The sequence below is a fragment of the Silene latifolia genome, chromosome 10 (assembly GCF_048544455.1).
Source record: "Silene latifolia isolate original U9 population chromosome 10, ASM4854445v1, whole genome shotgun sequence".
Lineage (NCBI taxonomy): Eukaryota > Viridiplantae > Streptophyta > Magnoliopsida > Caryophyllales > Caryophyllaceae > Silene > Silene latifolia.
In genome coordinates, this window is record NC_133535.1 from 150,123,384 (window position 1) to 150,144,858 (window position 21,475).

Sequence of the window (21,475 nt, forward strand, 5' to 3'; positions counted from 1 at the left end):
CCCCGATGGCAGATGGAAATTTCATCGTTTTTAGTTACAATTTTCTAACTTTTTCAAGTATTCTTTATACCATACGCGCTCGTCTCCACTAAAGTTTTTCATTCCCGGCCGTGAGTTTAAATCCTGGCTCTGCCCGTGATTCACCGAAAACGGTCGAAGAAAATAACAATAATATGTGCGCAACTAATTACGCTTGCATGGTTGAGAAGTACTATGATACTACTCCTTGGTGGATAACTACTAATAAGGCTAGACGCCTAGTACAGTCTAATAAGCTTTGTTTATTTTGGTATTCTGTGCATTTCCATCATCTCAAATTCCAAGAATTGGAACGGAGTAGATGTGGTCGGACATGCTAATCGACGACAATTTCTTATAACAGGATAGCGATTATATACGGTCTTAGTTTAAGTTTGGTCAAACTTTCGAATGTCAATTATGAGCGATTTTTTTTTAACAGTTACATTATTGTTTTAGCTAACGTCACCAAGAACACTATGTCGTAATCTAATTTTTTTACCTTTGTCCAAAAAAAAAAAAAAAAAATTATGAGCAATTTTACTACTCCATCAATTTCTCTCCTCATTTTTCTTCTATTTTATTTTTAACTTGGTTTTTAGGGTTCATTATAGTTTAGTATTAGCAGGTTGAGATCCATTAATGACGAGTAACAGCTCGCAACGTAGTTGTGAAGCTCTAAGGAATCGCTTTTGTGGTATACCTGCTGTTCTAAGTCATGGACGTAGTAGTATACTTACGCCCTTCGAGGCTTCGAAGAGATTCATCATTTGTTTACAACAGCGACTGGTAGTTGTATACATGTATGGCAATATTCACATGTACGCTACTGGGAAAAAAAAAAAAAAAAACTAAATACTTCTCTGGCTTGCGTCTTCACCGCCGTATTTTGATGATATTCCTTCCCATTTATACAGTTTGACTTGCAACATATGGAAAATTCTGTTCGAAATGAGTTGCACGAAACGGGATAATATAAATGGGATTACTACAACTCATTTGACACCAATCTGCCCTGCAGGTCATAAAAGGCCTTGATCCACTCGGCTTTTGAAAAGAGTTGCAGGACGTAAAAGGTGTTTATCAATTTGGGTTTTGAGAGGGTTCAGGTTACTCGGTGAACATCACTGACGAGCAGTTGTTTCGGGGGAACATCTGCAGAAGCGGAGGCCCGGGCTGCTTGGGATTGTATGACATATTTTTTCTGCATATCCTTCAGCTTTTCTACCAATTCCTGGAATGTAGGTCGGCTTTGAGGCTCACTGTACCAAAATTAAACAATGTATTTCAGTCATTTCCAATATATGGTTTACAGAGCTCAGAAGTCAGAACTACTAAGTACTAATCATCAAGTACTGCAGATACACAGACGAAAATTTCGAGGATTATGGGTACAGGGATACATCATCATAGGGTTTGCATCTTGGCGCTTCGAGGCTTTAAGAACACTACATCATCAGATTATAAGACAGAAGACAGCAGAAGAAAAAGAACCTGTGCCAGCAACTCTCGATCATAGAGGCCCACATTGGATCCACGTCCTGTGGTATATCTAACCTTTGATTCATAAAACCCACAGCTCCTATCACCTGCATGCAGCAAAAATACATTAAAGATTACAACGAACTATGCTACAAAGTACAAACAGGATGACATAAATTTCAAGCCAAACAATAAATCGAATGTCTTTCATGAAGGCACGTCTCTGGCTGTATGTACAAGCCTCAAAGGCCTAAGATGTCCGCATTTTTACCCTTGCAATACGGGAAAAGGTGTTTCTATTAAACCTAATAAGAAAGAATGTAGAAAATATATATCACACATAAATGTCTCATAGATTGTTATGCAGAAAATAAATACCTGCATCGCATTTAGATTCTCCCAAAGTATCCTTTGAGTGGCAAGTTCCCATAGTATGATCCCAAAGCTGTATAGATCAGACCTAAATGATGCCAAGATCATTAATCAGAAGTCCAATACAAACTCGTCTCTGTTACGTTTTCACCATCGAAGTTAATGACATGACCACCAATTTAGAGCACTATAAAAACCACAGAGCTGAAGTATCCTTGATTAAACATCACAGTTACATATTTGTAGGCATACTTTTCATTTGTACGCTCATTTTGAAGTACCTCTGGAGCCATCCATTGAGGCTACAAGCCAAAATAAAAGCAACATTAACTCAGATATCCAATCATCGCAATAAAAATTGTCAAGCATATCCAACAAAAATACTACGGAGTAATGTTTTAATCATACTGTTCCTTTCCCAGTCTTAGTTGTAAGATAAGTCTCGTGCTTTACGCGTGAAAGGCCAAAGTCCGCAACCTGCCAGAAGATAGAAGAAATGTAGTGATTTCCTACTTCAACTTGAGAGATATGAGTAGAAGACAAGACAACGGGATGTATAATCAAAACCTTGACACTCCAGTTTTTATCAACAAGCAAATTAGAAGACTTCAAGTCCCGGTGAACAATGGGTGGATTGCACTTATGAAGATAATTCATTCCTCGAGCCTGCGTTAAGTTTTCAAAATAACGTAGTTAGAACCGTAGACATCAACAAGGATCATAAACAAATATTCAAATCTCAGACAGTGCTTCTGCAACAGAGTAGTGACACCAGAATACTGACAATGTCTAAAGCAATATGCATTCGTCGTTTCCAATCTAGTTTGGATGTACTCTTCTGTAGCAGGCGGAACAGGCTTCCCCTGCACAATAATAAAAGATTGATTAGAACAAGATTATTACTGTAACTGAATAATGGAATTGACTACCTCTGATAGTTTACATTTATTTTTTGATCGTTTTATTTCTTTCATGTAAACACAAGCAAGTCGGATAGGAAGCCCCACTTCCTTCCCCGTCACATAAAACATGCCTAAAAGGGTAAGTAAACTATTGTATGTAACCGGCAAAATGGAATACATGAACAGTCAAAAGTTACAAAACTCAATCATGTGTCACTCTTGAAAAGGAAAGTTAAGAATGAACCGAGGAAGAAACTCTGTAACTATGCAGAGACGCTGAGGTGATGTCACCGCGCCCATAAATAAGAGAATGTTAGGATGCCGAAGTTGCTTCATAAGGGATACCTAACAGAAAATCAACAGAATATGTCAGACAGCGTATGTATAGGACAATGCGTAAAGCAACAAGTCAGCAACATTGAAAAAACCTCAACAGCGCCAAGGAGGCAAGGACAAACTCAACTTTGAAAGCGTAAGTAAACTACCTCTTGTCTGAAGGAAAGTATGACTTCTTCCGAATATTCTTGCTTGGAAAAAACTTTAATAGCGACATCCTGCAATCGAGAAGTGTATAAAAAAAGCCGCAAAAATGCAATCATACCAAAAAAAAAAATCACCGAGAAGAAAGGAGACTTCTAGCATGGTCATCCATAGAACAATCACTACCCATGGCAGAACATTCGTAACGTGTTACTTATTAAAAATGTTTCCAAATAACTTTAAACTAAAATCATAAAGGCCAAATCATCATGATAGTGTCTCACCGAGCTTTGAGCTTAATAACGTGTAAGATGTGCTTAAGTTTCATTTAAGATGATATAAGGTTTCTGTCCTCACCCAGACAAAGACCTCCTTAAAATAATTTAATCCTGAATGTGAAGAGATCATAAAAAAAGAGGCTGAAGGAACATACCGATCCATACCAGAGACCATGGTAGACAGTCCCGCATGAACCTGCATTATTAAGAGGAAACAGATTCAGATATAAGCACATTGATTGAATTTTGTATTCGTCAATCCTTGTTGGCAATACTAGTGGCAACTCACGAGGCAATGGTCTAGATAATATAAGCCAAAATCAGCCTTAGCACAGCCGGATAAGCAGCTAGCTTACCTTGACCAATCTGCTCTCCGACTGTTAAATCTTCCCACACAATTTCATAATCTAAGCTAGTAGTCTCAGCTTCCAACTTATGCGTAGCACTGCTGCTGTCGCGTCCACAGCTACTTGCACTGCTATTGCTGTTAACATTGAATGACGAGGAGGACCCTGAGGCCTCATTATTATCTACGGGTCGATTGTGGTCGCCTTTTGGACTTTCTGACTTAGCAGAAGGATGAGCCCAATTAGAATCCTGTTCACTCTGCATCCATTGCCAACCAAATCTACCACAATGAGGTTCGGGTGATTCACGTTCAGTTCCTTTTCCTTTTCCGGACAATTGCATTGCTTTTTTACTAATCCTAGCCTCAGCCATGGAAGTTATCATCTTGTGAATACCGGGTTTCCCGCCCTCACCATCATCAACAGAATCTCCCTGAGCGTGTGCAGGGGCCTTGCCTGTAGCAAACGACGAGAAAACTCCAGCAGGCGTGTCAGCTGGATCTCCTGTGGACGTACTAGCTCCACTGGAATTCCCGTCTTCTCTACATACATCAGATAAGTGACTATCTGCACTTTCACTATCTCGGAACACATTACTCTCTCCAATCTTCATTTTTGCTCGAACTTTGTTGCTTACCTTGGAGGCCTAAGTCAGCCAACCCAAAAGTTAGTTAAAAAACTAAGTAGATTTTATCATTATGTAAAATCGTCAGAAGGCAACCAGGTTTGTTATTTTGGAAGCAATCGCAGTTTTCAGAGGTTGATCAGGATCACGGCTAAATCTAGTTGTCACACTGCTCTGGAGTCTGCTAAATTCTTGACCCATCTCTTCTTCCACTGGATCTGATGTGGAGACTTGAATATCCTTAAACAGTCTTGTATCACATGAGAGACATATAGTCCCAATGAAAGTACCATCATCGTCATAGAAAGGACTGTTAGTTGCAAAAATTGTAAACATTTGTCCCGTCTTATGCGTGACAGGGAACCTCCCTGTCCAGGTTTCTCCCATACTGCAACGTTTTGTGATAATCTCAGCAAAAGTAACATCTCGATATGTTGACATGATAGTGGGTTGTTGACAATGGGTCCCTCCATGTTTTTGGAGTGTGTTCACACAATGTCTCTTTTGTTGACAATTGTGGAAAAGGTCCGACAAGCTTTTATTGCTTTTGAAATTAGTGATAGCAAAAGTCCATGTATGTAGGCGCCTGACTATTGCATGAAGAAAATGGTGATCTTTGCACAGTTAAGAACGTGTAGAGGAGTACTAAGTTCTGCCTATAAAAGGAGATGAAGTGCTCAGTTCTTAGCATCCCTCAAATCCTCATTGTGAGTTATAAGTGTAATAATAAGAGTAGTCTTTAAGTCTCTTGTGTATATTACTCTTATTGTAATCTCTGAGTGTGATCAATAAAATCCTAGTGCAACCGCAGTGAGGACGTAGCCAATTTGGTGAACCTCGTTATATTTGTGTCCCTGTTATTCTTGTCTTTATTATTGTGTGTGTGGTCAAATATATTACCCTACGAAAATCCCCTACACGATATGAAACAAGAAGTTCAAAGATAGTCCTTCCTATGGCTTCGGTGGCAGAATAACCATACAGGTTTTCAGCAAAACGGTTCCTGCAGGATTAATATACAGGTTGGTACTCAATGACAAAAGTATACATTGAGGATTGTTTTCACTCTCGTAAGCCAAATTACGAGTAAAAGAGTAGCCTAGGTAAAGAGTTCCTCATAGAAATTACGAAAAAGATCTCATTAATATCCATATCACAAGCCACATACATCAAATCACACCCAATCACCACCGCCACACCTAGAGCACCACCTCCCTAGTCCCTACCCTACCCCACCACCAGACTGAAACATTCGATGTAGACCGAGCCCAAGACCGATTAGTTTAATTTGGTTTAGCCGCAATGATTCAATGAACCAAACTTTATGTTTCTATAAGACAATCCTTATATTCCGTCCATCCCAGTCATTTGTTTACCTATTCCATTTATGGGGGTCTTATTCATTTGTTTACCTATTTCATTTATGGGTGTTGTATTCATTTGTTTACCTTGGTAATATTTTTGAGGGGCAATTTGATCCTCCCATAATCTATTGTCCATTTGTCACTAAATTTTTACCAAGAACCTGGGTAAACGTCAGTTATCACGTACCCCAAGTCAATCACCATTTTTACTGTGGTGACAGACTCGAACTCGAAGTCTAGAAATCATAGGCTTTGTATTAGACCGTTGATTAGCAAGAACAAAATCTCCAAAAAAAAAAAGCAGCAAATAATCAATAATCATCATAATTCATACCCCCAGGCCTCAGGGTATACGTGATAGCATGCAAAATACGTATACCAGGTCAACCATCGTTTTGACCGAGGTGACGGACTCAAAGTCTAGAAATCATAGGCTTTGAATTCACCCCTACGATTTTCACCCAATTTTAAACTAATCTCCAGAAAAAGCAGTAAATAATAAATAATCAACATAAATCATACCAATAAATAATGCGACCGTGGGAATCGAATATATGAATACACCGTCCCATAGAATCCGATATATTCAAGTACTGCCTCTCATTAAGCTTGTACCCTGGCGGTGGCGGTGGCGGTGGCGGTGGCGGCGGCGCATTGGAGTTCATTAGCTTTGACACCTCCTCCCGTAGCTCTGCATGTTCAGCTTCCAACCTTTTTATCTTCTTCAAGAGCTCCTCTACCGTCGTGCCCATAGCAAAATTCGGTAATGTCTGATTGTCTGGTTACGTAACTCGGATTTATAGTTCAGAGGCGAAAATTCAACTGGAAGCGAGCTAGTAATATAATAAAGTAAATTAGTCAAAATACTCGAAATTTCACTAAAACTTTCAAATTTTTCATTATGCCAATAGTAAAAAAAGTAGAGGGAAAAAAACCGGAATTTTGAGTTTAGTTTTTCTTTTTGCGAGTTTTTTTTTTTTTTTTTTTTTTTTGATATTTTTGGTTGCGACTTGTGAGACGGTAGTGACTAGTAGGGGCGAGGCCACTAAGGTCTTCGGTGTCGCAGCCGCCACACCAAAGGCGAAAAATTCGGTTAGAATTTTGTGATTTGCTACACCAAAATTTACTACTTCGCACTAATTATCTATACATTTTACCTTGAGTATATATTTTGCTACACCGAAATCAAAATCCTGGACTCGCCACTAGTGACTAGTGAGGATTGAGGAGTGAAAAATGAGAAGGCTTGGAACTATACTGATTGGCAGTCAGGTTCGAAGAGTTATATATAAATTGGACTCGGTTTTTTAAGGTAAAAGATTATCGATACAAGATATACAAAAGTACCATAATAAATGTTGGTGTTTAGGCTTCTAGGAAAAAACTTTGAATTAGAAAGTGAGAAGGGTTCGATCGGAAGCCGCCGAAGTGGTGGAGCTAGGGAGGGCTCGCCCCCGATGGCAGATGGAAATTTCATCGTTTTTTTTTTTTTTGATGAAAACACCCAAAGGTGTTACTCTAGCATAGAAATATCAAAACGTACAGCATTCTGAGCACTCGTCGGTAATACATTCGACCATTCCGTTCTACCAACGACCCTAGGATAAATATGAGCTAAACAATGCGCTACGCAGTTATTGACCCGACTAGTATGTGACCATAACACAGACTCAAAATCATTACATAAAAGTAAAATATCATCCGTAACTTGTGAGAAAATACTCCTCCCACTCCGCTTTCCCTTAAGTGACTCAATCAGCTGTAGAAATTTCATCGTTTTTAGTTACAATTTTCTAACTTTTTCAAGTATTCTTTATACCATACCCGTTTGTCTCCGCTAAAGTTTTTCGTTCCCCGTGAGTTTAAATTCTGGCTTCACCCGTGATTCACGGAAAACGGCCGAACCATTGAAAGGAAGGCCAGAGGGAAGAAAATAACAATAATATGTGCGTAACTAATTACGCATGCATGTATGAAACTACGCCTTGGTGGATAACTACTAAGCCTAGACGCCTCTTACACTTACTTTGTAAGCTTTGTCTATTTGGTACTCCGTGTATAACTTCCATCATTTCAAATTCCAAGAATTGGAACCGAGTAGATGTGGTCGGACATGCTAATCGACGACAATTTCTTATAACAGGATAGCGATTAATTATATACGGCCTTAGTTTAAGTTTGGTCAAACTTTCGAATGTCAATTATGAGCGATTTTTTTTTAACAGTGACATTATTGTTTTAGCTAACGTCACCAAGAACGCTATGTCGTAATCTATTTTTTACCTTTGTCAAAAAAAAAAAAAAATTACGAGCAACTTTACTACTCCTTCATCACTTTCTCTCCTCATTTTTCTTCTATTTTATTTTCAACTTGGTTTTTGGGTTCATTATAAGTAGTTTAGTATTAGCAGGTTGAGATCCATTAATGACGAGTAGTAGCTCGCAACGTAGTTGTGAAGCTCTAAGGAATCGCTTTGGTTGGTATACCTGCTGTTCTTAAGTCATGGACGCAAGGAAATCCAGGCAGAAGATTCGAGATTCGCAAAGTAAACAAAGCATATACGTAGTAGTATACTTACGCCCTTCGAGGCTTCGAAGAGATTCATCATTTGTTTACAACAGTGACTGGAAGTTGTATATATAAGACAAGAGATACAAGGTTGAATGAATGTTATATTTACCGAGAAAGGAATACAAGTATTTATAGGGAGGTGTTAGCTAGGTTACAAAGATTATATACTTGAGGAAAAAGCTAACTATATTTACATATGAGAATAATATCTAATATATTGACTAAGTCTAGATATTATTGTTAATACGCCCCCGCAAGATGGACGACGGAGAAAGTAGACCAATCTTGTCTCGTAGAATAAGGAATCGTTGCTTGTGCAGGGGTTTAGTGAGAGCGTCAGCTAGCTGATCGGTACTTGCAATGTGCTGAATTCGAATAGAACCTTGATGAAGCTGCTCGCGAACAAAGTGAAAAGATAAGGCCATGTGCTTCATCCTGGAGTGAAAGACCGGATTTTTCGCGTACATTGTAGCTGACAAGTTGTCGCAGTAAATAGTTGGCGGTTTCGTGACATTAAAGTTAAGCTCAGTGAGTAGATTTCGAAGCCAGAGTAACTCAGTTGTGACGGAAGCGACCGCGCGAAATTCGGCCTCAGTAGTTGATAAGGATAGACCACGTTGCTTTTTGGAGGACCATGTTATAGGATTGCGGCCAAGATAGAGAATATATCCAGTAGTTGAAATGTAATTGTCTTTGTCTCCGGCAAAGTCAGTATCGCAGAAGGCATGGAGACAGAGCGGGTTTTTGGAGTATAGTTGTATGCCATGGTGTTGAGTCCCTTGAAGATAACGAAGTAGACGTTTGAGAGCAGACCAGTGAGTATCTGTGGGATGATGGAGAAATTGAGCTAGCCGATTGACAGTAAAGGCAACGTCAGGTCTGGTAAGAGATAGATATTGTAACTTCCAACTATGGCGTGGTAGTCGGAGTGATTTTGAATTGGTTTATTATCCTCCCGAGTAAGGTGTGTGTCGGGCGACATAGGGGTAGTGATCGGTTTTGCATTATCCATGTTGTATTTTGTTAATAGATCATGTACGTATTTGGATTGATTTAAATGAAGACCATTAGGATTTGGTGTGACTTCAATACCAAGGAAGTAAGAAAGTGGTCCAAGATCTTTTAGGGAGAATCGTTTGGATAGGTTGTCAATAAGGTTTTGTAAATGAGCTTGGTTAGGACCAGTAATAATAATATCATCGACATAGACTAGCATAAATATGCGAGTTGTATTGGTTGTATAAATGAATAATGATGAATCGGAAATTGACTGTTTAAATCCATAAGTAACGAGAAAGGTTTTGAGCTCCGTGTACCAGGCTCGAGGAGCTTGTTTTAGACCGTAAATGGCTTTGTTTAGTTTACACACAAAATCCGGTTTAGAGGTGTCAACAAAGCCTTGTGGTTGACTCATAAAAACATTGTCATTTAAAGTCCCTTGGAGAAATGCATTATTTACATCGAGTTGTCGTAAAATCCATGAATTGCTAACAGCAAGAGATAAAATAAGACGAACGGTGGTGGGTTTGACTACAGGACTGAAAGTTTCTGTGTAGTCAATGCCGGGTCGTTGATGAAATCCTTTTGCGACCAAGCGAGCTTTGTGTTGTTTTAGAGAGCCATCGGGATTATATTTAATTCGATAGACCCATTTGCAACCTATGACATTTTGAGATGGGTGACGCGGGACTAAAGTCCACGTTTGATTTTTCTCGAGGGCATTAAATTCTTCTTGCATTGCGGTTCTCCATGGAGGTACTATGAGAGCTTGTTTGACGGTTTTGGGAAGAGCGTTGGGTGATGCGGATGTATGAGCGAGATGGGCATATTTGGAGGTGGTCTGTATGTACTTGGGATTGGGTTTTCTAATGTTGTTGTCTAGTCGAGTGACAACAGTTCGTTTTGGAGGAGGTGGTGGTGGTGGTGGAGGAGGGGGCGGTGTGGTAGAGGCAGGGGTGTGTGGGGTGGCAGGAGAGGGTGTGACGGGGTGTGAGGTAGAGGCAGGGGTTTGTGGGGTGGCAGGAGAGGGTGTGACGGGTTCGGGTGCAGGTTGTGTGGGACTGGCAGAGGAGACGGATGGACGGGAGGAGGTCGACGATGATAGACCTGGGTTATGGGAGGGCGTGGCCGAGGGTCAGGTGGAGAGGTGGGGGTGGACACGAGTGGGGGGTTAGGTGGTATAATGGGTATGATGAGCGGGCACCAATCGTTTGGATCGGTGTTGGTATTAGTAGGTGGGTCAGAGGCAATTAATTGAGTATAAGGGAAATTATCTTCAACGAATTTGACATGTCTCGATGTATAAATACGATTGGTTTTTGGTTCAAAACAATGGAACGCACTCTGAGTAGAGGAATAGCCTACGAAAATGCAAGGAGTCGATCGATATTCGAGTTTATGTCGTGTATATGATCGAAGCCAAGGATAGCATAGGCATCCAAAATTATGTAGTTTTGTATAATTTGGAGGTTTATTATGTAGTTTGAAGTATGGTGTTTGACCTTGTAATGTTCGGGTTGGAAGACGATTAATAAGATAGGTAGCGGTGTTGAAAGCAAACGGCCAAAGGATGGTCGGCAGTTTGGCGTGAGCGAGTAGGGCTAAGCCCGTTTCCACAATGTGACGGTGTCTCCTTTCGGCATATCCATTATGTTCGGGTGTATGCGGAGGAGAAGTAAAATGACTAATTCCATTATTGAGTAAATCATGGGTAAGCTTTTTGAATTCTCCTCCATTATCGGAAAAGAATTGAATAATTGGTTTTTGAAAGTATTTCTCAACAAGTGCTTTAAATTGAAGGAATACTTTGGTTGTGTCGGATTTTCTTTTTAAAGGAAAAAGCCAAGTATATTTACTAAAGTGGTCGACGAATATTACATAATATTTGTAATGGTCATATGAAAGAACGGGACTAGTCCAAAGGTCCGAATATATTAATTCGAGTGGAGCGGTTGTTTTAAATGAATTTGTCGCAAATGGTAATTTAGTACTCTTGCTAATATTGCACGCATCACAGGAAGAGAAATTTGATAAACTAAATGGTAAACTTTTATTGATAGTTTTCATTACATCAAAAGTAGGATGGCCTAATTTATGATGCCATGAAATAGGAGATGAGCCTTTCTTAAGTAAATTTGCGGTTGGAGACGACGGGCTCAACTCGTAAATTCCATTTCTAGCTTGGCCCTGGAGTATCGTCGATCCCGTCAATTTGTCCTTAACAACAAAAAAATTGGATGAGAAAATAACATTAACATTATTATCTTTACACAATTGGGATATTGATATAATATTTCTAGAGATTTTTGGAACATGTAAAACATTATTGAATTGAAGAGTTGATAATTGAAACTTACCTATATTAGCGATGTCGAGACCCGAACCATCGCCAATAATAAGGTCATCTTGACCGAAATAGGGAGAGTGGAAGGCCAATGTGTCGAGGTCATTGGTGACATGGTTGGAGGCTCCACTGTCAAGGAGGTACTGGTGGTTGGGCGGCGGTGCAGCAGCGGCAGAGGTGGTTGCGGAATGCGCCTGTGGTTGTTGGTGTTGGCGGGTCGGAGGTTCAGGGAAAATGATGGTGGGAAAGAGCTTCCGAAAGAGAGGACAATCTGCGATGACGTGGCCTACTTGACGACACCATTGACAGCGCCCCTTGAAGGGACGCGGGTTCGGGTTGGAGGTGTACGGGGCAGCGGGTTGGCGGGTGGAGTTGGTGGTGGTATTGGGTTGATAACGGTTGTTATTGTAGTTTGTTTGTCGTTGATTGTTGTAATGGTTGGGACGATAAGCGGCATTAGCGGTGGGGTTGAAAATATCGGTGTCGGGTTGTTGTTGTTTAATTAAAAGTTCATGTTGAAGCAATTTTTCATGTAGGGCTTCAAATGAAATTGGGTTGTCACGTGCTCTAACGGTGTCGATGACGGGTTTAAAGGTTTTATAGTCTAAACCTTTGAGAACTTTTGAAATAATGTCTTCGGGGTCAATTATCTTACCCATCAATGCGAGTTGGTCAATACATGATTTCATGGTGTTCATGTATTCGGTTATGGATTGGTTAGAGGTTTTGACAATCGAGTCTAAGCGGTCTTTTAATTGCATAATATGCGCACGCGAAGGGTTTGCGTAGGTTTGCGCTAAAATATCCCATGCTTCTTTAGAGGTTTTAGCACGGATTATAAGGGCTTGGACGGTTGACGATAGGGTACCCATAAGAGCCCCTAGAATCAACCCATCTTGTTTAAGCCATGAAAGATAGGAGGGGATAGGTTGGTTTTCTCGGTTTTGTCATCACCAACTATGGTTGGCGATGGAGCGGGGTTGGACCCATCAGGAATCCGAGCAAGCTGAAACCAAAGAAAATATTGGTGAGTTGAAAGAACCATGTGGTGTAGTTTGTGGGTGTCAATTTGACGCAGTGAGTGAGGTTCGGCGAGACGAGAGGCTCGTTGGCATCGTGAGGGTTGCGGACGATGGTTTCTTGGTGAGTGTTTGTCATTGTCGAGGATGAGGGGTTGAAGGTGATTTGTGTTTGGCGTTTGAAGGTGGAGCGACGGCGAGGTTTGAGAAGATTTTTGGCGGATCGATTTGAGCTCGAAGATACCATATAAGACAAGAGATACCAGGTTGAATGAATGTTATATTTACTGAGAAAGGAATACAAGTATTTATAGGGAGGTGTTAGCTAGGTTACAAAGATTATATACTTCAGGAAAAAGCTAACTATATTTACATATGAGAATAATATCTAATATATTGACTAAGTCTAGATATTATTGTTAATAGTATACATGTATGGCATCATTCACATGTACGCTAATGAAAAAAAAAAAAAAAAAAAAACCTAAATACGTATCTGGCTTGCGTCTTCACCGCTGTATTTTGATGATATTCCTTCCCATTTGTACAGTTTGACTTGCAACATGGTTGAGAAAGGCCTTTCACTGCCCATATGGAAGATTCTGTTCGAAATGAGTTGCATGAAACGGGATAATATAAATGGGATTACTACAACTCATTTGACACCAATCTGCCCTGCAAGTCATAAAAGGCCTTGATCCACTCGGCTTTTGAAAAGAGTTGCAGGACATAAAAGGCGTTTATCAATTTGGTTTTTGGGAGTGTTCAGGTTACTCGGTGAACATCACTGACGAGCAGTTGTTTCGGGGGAACATCTGCAGAAGCGGAAGCCCGGGCTGCTTGGGATTGTACGACATATTTTTTCTGCATATCCTTCAGCTTTTCTACCAATTCCTGGAATGTAGGTCGGCTTTGAGGCTCACTGTACCAAAATTAAACAATGAATGTTCACTTTGGAAACTCGGACTGCAAAACACTCAACGAAGCTGCCAATTCAAACTTCTGTAAAATCGGCAAAGAGGACTAACGAAGATAGATCGCAATCATTGTCAATTGTCATGCTTTAAAAGTTAAAACCACTACATGACCCTAACTTTATGGCTTGTAGAAACGATTCACAAGAAAATGTCATCATAATGCATTAGCTCGAGTCATCTTAAAATTAGTAATCCATTATGACAAATGTCATTGTAATTCATTAGCTCAAATCATCAAAATTAGTAATCCATAATGAGACATCATGTCCGCCTGAGGAATTTCTCTCAACCGAATGCCTTTGGAACTTAGAAGGCACAAAATGCTTCCTCAAATTCATCTGATTTTTTACGTTCTAGTAAAATAATCCTCACAAAAAAACAAAACCTAAAGAACCAGATGAATCGGAGGAAGTATGCAAATAGGTTTTGTGGGATCAGATTAGACAGGAGACGAACACAAGAAAAAGAACCTGTGCCAACAACTCTTAATTACTCCGTATAATACTGCAAAGAGCTTCTGTGGGATCAAATGATATAGACAGAAGACAGCAGAAGAAAAAGAACCTGTGCCAGCAACTCTCGATCATAGAGGCCCACATTGGATCTACGTCCTCTGGTATATCTAACCTTTGATTCATAAAACCCACGGCTCCTATCACCTGCATGTGACAATAATATTCATTAGAGAATAAAAGTAACCAACTGCATGATGATTGGTTTCTTAAACAACATGACCACAATGCATTAAGGGTCTTGCGAATGGCAGGATAAGAGGGGTGTTTCGACTCAGAGTATTACACCTTAACTATAATAAATAACCTGCCCTTGCTTTGTTATACGGAAAAGAAATACCTGCATCGGATTTAGATTCTCCCAAGGAATCTTTTGAGTGGCAAGTTCCCATAGTATGACCCCGAAACTGTATAGATCAGACCTACACAATGCCAAGATCATTAATCAAAAGTCCAAAACAAACTCGTTACTCTTACGTTTTTACCAAGTGACCATCAATTTAAAACGATATAAAACCACAGAGCTGAACTATCCTTGATTAAACATTAAAGTTGCATATTTTTTGACATACTTTTCATTTGAATGTTCATTTTGAAGTACCTCCGGCGCCATCCATTGAGGCTACACGCCAAAACAAAAGCAACATCAATATTAAAATATACACAAACGAAATCCAGAAGAAGTACTGATGTTTTAATCATACAGTTCCTTTCCCAGTCTTAGTTGTAAGATAAGTCTCATGTTTTACGCGCGAAAGGCCAAAGTCCGCAACCTGCCAGAAGATGATATAAAGATGTGATTTCCTAGTTCATTTGAAAGATATGGGTAGCAAACAAAAGAATGGGATGTACTAACAAAACCTTCACACTCCAGCTTTTATCAACAAGCAAATTAGAAGACTTCAAATCTCGGTGGACAATAGGTGGATTGCAGTTGTGAAGATAATTCATTCCTCGAGCCTGTGTTATGTTTTCAAGAATAGGCGTAGACATATGAGGATTATATATAATCAAAGATTCAATTCACAGATATTGCTTCTGCAACAGAGTAGTGAAACCAGAATACTGACTATATCTAAAGCCATCTGAATTCGTCGTCTCCAGTCTAGTTTGGATGTACTCCTCTGCAACAGGCAGAACAGGCTTCCGCTGCATAATAGTAAAAGAATGGTGGGAATAAGGTTATAACTTTTAACTCTTCGGCTTTTCGATACAATAGAAGATTTTTCGAAATACCTTCTCTAATTTGCGATTATGCCTAAAACTTTATTTACCCTTCCCTAAAGCCACCATTCACACACACACACACACATGAAGATAAGATAAAAGGGTACATACTTTAATATGTGCTTCTTGAGAGGCATTGGGACACGTTTATATAGGAAGTTGTTGGTACTATCAGTAAGTATACATTCACCCCACCCCCCAAGAAAAAACACAAACACACATATGAAGATATGATAAAAATCACAAATGATACGGCGACTAGCATAAAAAAAAATACTGTCTGGAAAAATAGAAAACAAAAAACTCAATCATGTGTCACTCTGGAAGAGGAAAGTTTAGAATGAACCGAGGAATAAACTCTGTCACTATGCAGAGACGCTGAGGTGATGTCACCGCGCCCATAAATAAGAGAATGTTAGGATGCCGAAGTCGCTTCATAAGAGAGACCTAGCAGAAAATCAATAGATCAGACATCATAGAGGTCAGGACATCATGATCATCTCACACTCAACGCCCAAATGCAGTTCATCAAACTTATATACTCCCTCCGTCCAGGTCAATTGTTGTCCTTTGGTTTTGGCACAAAGACCGAGGACAGAGGAAGGGGTCAATTACTAAATGACAAGTGGAACAAATTGAATGTGAATGATCAAATTGTTCATCAAGTTCATTCTTAAAATAGAAAGGACAACAACTCACTGAGACACCCCAATATGGAAAAGGACAACAAATGACCGGAACATAGGGAGTATATTACTTAACAATGCATAAAGCAGAAAAAATTGAAAAAACCACAAAAGCACCAAAGAGGCAAGGACAAACTCAACTTTGAAAGAGTATGTAAATACCTCTTGTCGGAAGGAAGATTTAACTTCTTCCGAATATTCTTGCTTGGAAAAAACTTTAATAGCGACATCCTGCAATCGAGAAGTGCATAAAATATGATACTTTCGTTTCCGCAACATATTAAATCATAACAAAAAAATTGATGAGAAGAAAAGGGGCTTCTAGTATGGTCATCCATAGAGCAATACCCATGTGTTTAAGATAGTAGCTTTAAGCTTAAGAGCTTAAGTTTCATTTAAGATGACAAAAGGCTTCTGTCCTCACCCAGACAAGATTAACTCTTCAGAATAACTTTTAAAACTACAATCATGAATGCAAGGAGATTATCAGAAAAGTGGTCGAAAGGAACATACCGATCCATACCAGAGACCATGATATACAGTCCCACAAGAACCTGCATTAAGAAGACACAGATTCGAAGTAAGCACATCGATAATTTGCATCCCCAACCTGAAATTAATACTAAAGGCAACGCACGATGCAATGCTCAAGATAATATAAGCCAATAACTCACAAATTAGGAGGGAAAGTGACTACAACAATAACAACAACCATTACGCTAGCACCTCAAGGGATCCCGCAAATTGCGGGTAAGGGGTTCAGATGTACGCATCCTTACCCATGTGCTAGTAATACAAAGAGGATGTTTCCAAATGACTAAGAATGGGAAATGCGTCGAAAACATTATTGAATGACTGTTACATTACAATAAAAAGAACGCAACCAGTTTAGTGAGTCATTTAATTTCTTTATTCCATAATAATTCAGACCCAATAATAACGGGTCTTTGATACCATCGGAATTTGAAAACTGCCTCAAGTGGGCTCTATTTCGTATTTATACCTTTCTATTATAATGTTTGCTTCAGATTTTTAGACAGCTATTCAGAACAAATGGCACTCAAAGCTGTACCAAATCCGGCTTAAACTAGCATACCTTGACCAATCTGCTCTCCGACTGTTAAATCTTCCCACATGATCTCATAATCTAAGAAACTAGTCTCCACATCGAACTTATGTCCGCCACTGCTGTTGCCGCTTCCACATCTACTTGAACTGGTACTGCTGTCAACACTGAATGACGACCACGACTGGGGGGCCTCATTTGCTACGGATTGATTGTAGTCGCCTGTTGGAATTTCTGGCTTAGCAGAAGAATAGGCCCAATTCGAATCCTGTTCAATCTGCATCCATGGCCAACCAAATCGACCACTCTGAGGTACAGATGATTCAGGTTCAGTTCCTTTTCCTGACCATCGCATTGCTTTCTTAACAATCCAAGCCTCTGCCGTGGAAGTTATCAACTTGTGGATACCAGGTTTCCTTTCACTGTCATCAATGATATCTCCCTGAGCATGTGCATAAGGATAGAAAACACCAGCAGGTGTGTCAGCTGGATTTCCTCTGGATGTACTTGCTCCACTGCAATTCCCATCTTCTCTTCGCTCTAACAACATTGCATCAGATAAGCGACTATCTATACATTCAATATCCCGGAGCACATTACTCTCTCCGATCTTCATTTTTGACCGAACTTTGTCGCTAACCATGGTGGCCTGGGTCAGCAAACCCAAAAGTCAGTTGAGGAACTAGTTAAATTTTATCAGAATGTAAAATAATCAGAAAAGCAACCAGGTTTGTTATTCTGGAAACAATTGCAGTTTGCCGAGGCTGATCAGGATCAAAGCCAAGTCTAGTCGTCACAAAGCTTCGCGGTCTGCTAAATTCTTGACCCATCTCCTCTTCCAGTGGATCTGATGTAGAGACTTGACTATCCTTAAACAGTCGCGTATCATTTGCTAAACTTATAATCCCAATGAAAGTACCATCATCGTCATATAAAGTAGTGTTAATTACGAAAATTGTAAACATGTGTCCCTTCTTATGTGTGACAGGGAACTTCCCTATCCATGTTTCTCCCAGTTTGCAGCGTTGTATGATAGCCTCGGCATAAGGAGCATCTCGATCTGTCACGATAAGTTCAAAGAGAGTCCTGCCTATGGCTTCTGTGGCAGAATAACCATATAAGTTTTCAGCAGCACGGTTCCTGCAGGATCAGATGACGAGAGTATAAATTAACGGATTTATTTTTCCCTCCTGTAAGCCAAATTAAGAGAATATAAATTAACGGATTTATTTTCCCTCCTGTAAGCCAAATTAAGAGAATAGTCTACGAAAGACTCCGTCATACGAAGAGACCTCATAAATATTCACATTCCACCCCACAAGTTTGTCTTGCTTAAGACCGTCTTAATTTAAAAACCTATTGCAATCTTCTTTTATTTCCCATTTTTCTCTCAGGCATTTCATCAAACAGTTTCTCTGCTTCACCAGTAAAAACAATTTGGGTTTACGCCCATTTGAGTTTAAATTGATTATGAACAGGTTTACCCTATTTAATTGCCTTATTATAAGTGCTACAAAATTACCCCATAATCCATTGCTTGGGATTATGGCATATATGGCTTTGGTTGGGTAAATCGTTTTTACAGCAGCTAAATTCATCAATTATGTGGGAAAATTTTGGTTCCTTTGTGGTGAATTTGCTGAGAGTGAACAGCTGTGAAAATATTCATTTACTGACATTTAATTTTACTAAGGTGAGAATTGGTAAATTATGAAACACCCCACCAGAAGTACAAATCAATTTAGTTATATTTTAAAGATTACGAGTTTTACTATATAAAGTTTTACAAGTTTTATTGAAGTTTTTATTAAGTTAGTTAAATTTCAGTTTTTATGTCAGAAAATTAAAATGGAGTAACTTGTAAATTGTAGAAAATTTAGAAAAAATACATGTTAGCTCAATTAGATTAGAGAAGATTTGTACAATTAGCTTACAATTCCGGTATAATCTTATTTGTAAGTTTGATAATGTAGGGAGTAAAACTTGAGTTCGAGCCGATCTCGAGCTTGTCCGAGTTTGCAAAAATTGTGCTCGTTATAAAGTTTGTTAGCTTTAATGCGAGCTCGAGTCAAACATAAGCTCAATTCAAGCCTATATATAATTGTTGAATTTTCGATTTTTTTTATCGATATTTTCAATAACAAGGCTCGAAGACTTTATATACAAATATTGAAAAATCAATGAGACATTTTTGACATGTGAGATACAAATATTTTTATAATCATGACAAAATATTGAGTAATATTTATCTTATTACACAAGTTCGAGCCGTTCAAGCCGAGCCAACGTAAGCTTAGCTCGGCTCGACTCGTTAAGCTCTCGAGCCGATCCCGAGCCGAGCTGAGCTCACACGAGCCAAGCTTTGACCGAGCCGAGTTCAACTTTCTCCCGAGCTGTTTCGTCTCATTAACAAACCCTAGGAGGGAGTACATCCTTTCAAACCAACCTCACTTTCCTAAATAGATTTAGTTTCAACCACATTTATTCAAGTAAAAATTCTTTATTTTAATTGTAGGTGAAAGCCGTATTTAAGTTAAGAACGTCTTAAATAAGAATCCTCCTATATAGATAATAAAACTCTCCAAAGTTTTCCCTCCAAAAGTTATCAAGCTAAATAAGGAAACAAAAATATTTTTTTTCTTTAAATTATTATCATTTCATCAAAATATAGCCTTTTAATCAAATAATAGTATTTTCTTTAAAATCTAAATTATAATATTTTAATTAAAATAAGATAAATTCACTATAATTTTATAAACTGCAAATTTCTAAATTTTTATTATGTATTATTATAGATGAGAGAATGACTTGACACATTTTCTATAAAACAAAACATTAAACTGATATAATTAGCTTCATCACAAAAATAATAATAAAAAATCATAAACATAATTTGAGAAAAATTATTATTTGTAATCTTTAGTTTTATGTTTAAAGAAAAAAATCATTAAATATTTTATAACTTTACTAAATTCTCTTAATTAGTTCATAGTTCATTTTTTTCTCATAACGAAATACGATGAGGTATATGACAAATATGACAAAATAATAATGTATCAATCTAAAATATTTAAATAATAACTAAAAAAAACCTCTATATATACCGCAAATGTGCGGAATCTACACTATTAAATACCAATAATATAATTGTTAAATTCTCTAATATCCCTACCTAAAAAACTATACTAGTTGGTATATCAGAAGAAATATACACCATGTCTAAACTGGATAATTAAGCAATAAAAACAAAAACTCTAAGAGTATGTTTGGATTGAAGGATTTGAAGGGAAAAGAAAGGGAGGAAGAGTAGGGGATTTAAAATTCCTTGTTTGGATAGCAAATGAGGGTGGAGGGAAACGGAGAGGGAGAGATTTGGAGGGATCCAGTTTCCCTCCTCCAAGCCTAATCAAAATCTCTTCACAATAGGCAAGATTTGGAGGAAAATAGTATCCAAACAACCACATCTCATTCCCCCTCCCCTTCCCTCCCTCATTTTCCTTCACTCCTCCCCCTCCCCTCCCTTTCCCTCCACTTTTGCTATCCAAACACACCCTAAAGATGTGTTTGAATTGAAGGAATTAGAGGGAAAGGGATGGGAGGAAATTGGAAGGATAAGAAATTCATTGTTAGGTTAGCAAAATGAAGGTGGAGGGATTTGAAAAGGAGGGAAAATGGATCTCCCCATTTCCCTCCTCCTGGGCAAATTATTTCCCCATAGGGCAAGATTTGGGGGAAAATTCACTCTTCCATACTCCTTCCACCTCCTCTCTCTTTCCCTTCCCTCCTTCCACCTCCCCTCCCTTTCCCTTCTTTTTTTCCTATCCAAACAAGACCTAAAAGAAGCAGTAACACTACTACAAACCTTGTGATGGACATCGGACTTTTCGCTATATGGACATCGGATACACAACCGATGTAGAGTTTGGTCATGTCCATTGTGGATTAATGGACATCGGATTTTAAACCGATGTCCATTAAAATTTGCACATCGGATTTTTAGGAAAACCGATGTCTATTTGATCAATGGACATTGGATTTTTAGGAAAACCGATGTCTATTTGATCAATGGACATCAAATTTTTAGGAAAATCGATGTCTATTTGATCAATGGACATCGATTTTTGCAAAAATCCGATGTCAATAATTATTATTTTTTATAAAAAAAAATATTACGCTGTTGCCCATATTAGTCGTACACATGATGA

The 21,475-nt window shown here is 38.8% G+C and overlaps 2 protein-coding genes across 2 annotated transcripts; both read right to left on the reverse strand.

The window, feature by feature from the left end:
* Positions 1 to 740: 740 nt before the first annotated feature.
* LOC141608510 (uncharacterized) lies at positions 741 to 6,652 on the reverse strand. Its single transcript, XM_074427856.1, has 14 exons — positions 6,391 to 6,652; positions 5,356 to 5,507; positions 4,601 to 5,118; positions 3,889 to 4,525; positions 3,688 to 3,728; positions 3,260 to 3,328; positions 3,019 to 3,119; positions 2,657 to 2,735; positions 2,440 to 2,538; positions 2,281 to 2,349; positions 2,125 to 2,174; positions 1,879 to 1,960; positions 1,513 to 1,607; positions 741 to 1,280 (listed from the first exon to the last, which is right to left on the reverse strand). Exons 1-14 carry the CDS (start codon positions 6,618 to 6,620, stop codon positions 1,124 to 1,126), a joined length of 2,379 nt encoding a protein of 792 aa, XP_074283957.1. The 5' UTR covers positions 6,621 to 6,652; the 3' UTR covers positions 741 to 1,123.
* A 6,618-nt stretch (positions 6,653 to 13,270) lies between these two features.
* On the reverse strand, positions 13,271 to 19,046 carry LOC141606363 (uncharacterized). Its single transcript, XM_074425459.1, has 12 exons — positions 17,996 to 19,046; positions 17,301 to 17,919; positions 16,718 to 16,758; positions 16,367 to 16,435; positions 15,865 to 15,965; positions 15,362 to 15,440; positions 15,153 to 15,251; positions 14,996 to 15,064; positions 14,864 to 14,913; positions 14,632 to 14,713; positions 14,344 to 14,438; positions 13,271 to 13,724 (listed from the first exon to the last, which is right to left on the reverse strand). The coding sequence occupies exons 1-12, from the start codon at positions 18,233 to 18,235 to the stop codon at positions 13,568 to 13,570; spliced, it is 1,701 nt and encodes a 566-aa protein (XP_074281560.1). The 5' UTR covers positions 18,236 to 19,046; the 3' UTR covers positions 13,271 to 13,567.
* Between the last annotated feature and the right edge of the window lie 2,429 nt (positions 19,047 to 21,475).

Excerpts from the sequence above, each read along its gene's own strand:
- LOC141608510 (XM_074427856.1), bottom strand. The coding sequence starts at position 6,620 with ATGGGCACGACGGTAGAGGAGCTCTTGAAGAAGATAAAAAGGTTGGAA. Across the intron at positions 3,729-3,888 it reads CGGAGAGCAGATTGGTCAAG|GTTCATGCGGGACTGTCTAC; the intron begins GTAAGCTAGCTG and ends TTAATAATGCAG. Across the intron at positions 1,961-2,124 it reads AATGAGCGTACAAATGAAAA|GTCTGATCTATACAGCTTTG; the intron begins GTATGCCTACAA and ends GGCATCATTTAG.
- LOC141606363 (XM_074425459.1), bottom strand. The coding sequence starts at position 18,235 with ATGTTTACAATTTTCGTAATTAACACTACTTTATATGACGATGATGGT. Across the intron at positions 16,436-16,717 it reads ATGGTCTCTGGTATGGATCG|GATGTCGCTATTAAAGTTTT; the intron begins GTATGTTCCTTT and ends TCTCGATTGCAG. Across the intron at positions 15,441-15,864 it reads GTGACAGAGTTTATTCCTCG|CGGAAGCCTGTTCTGCCTGT; the intron begins GTTCATTCTAAA and ends ACTATTATGCAG.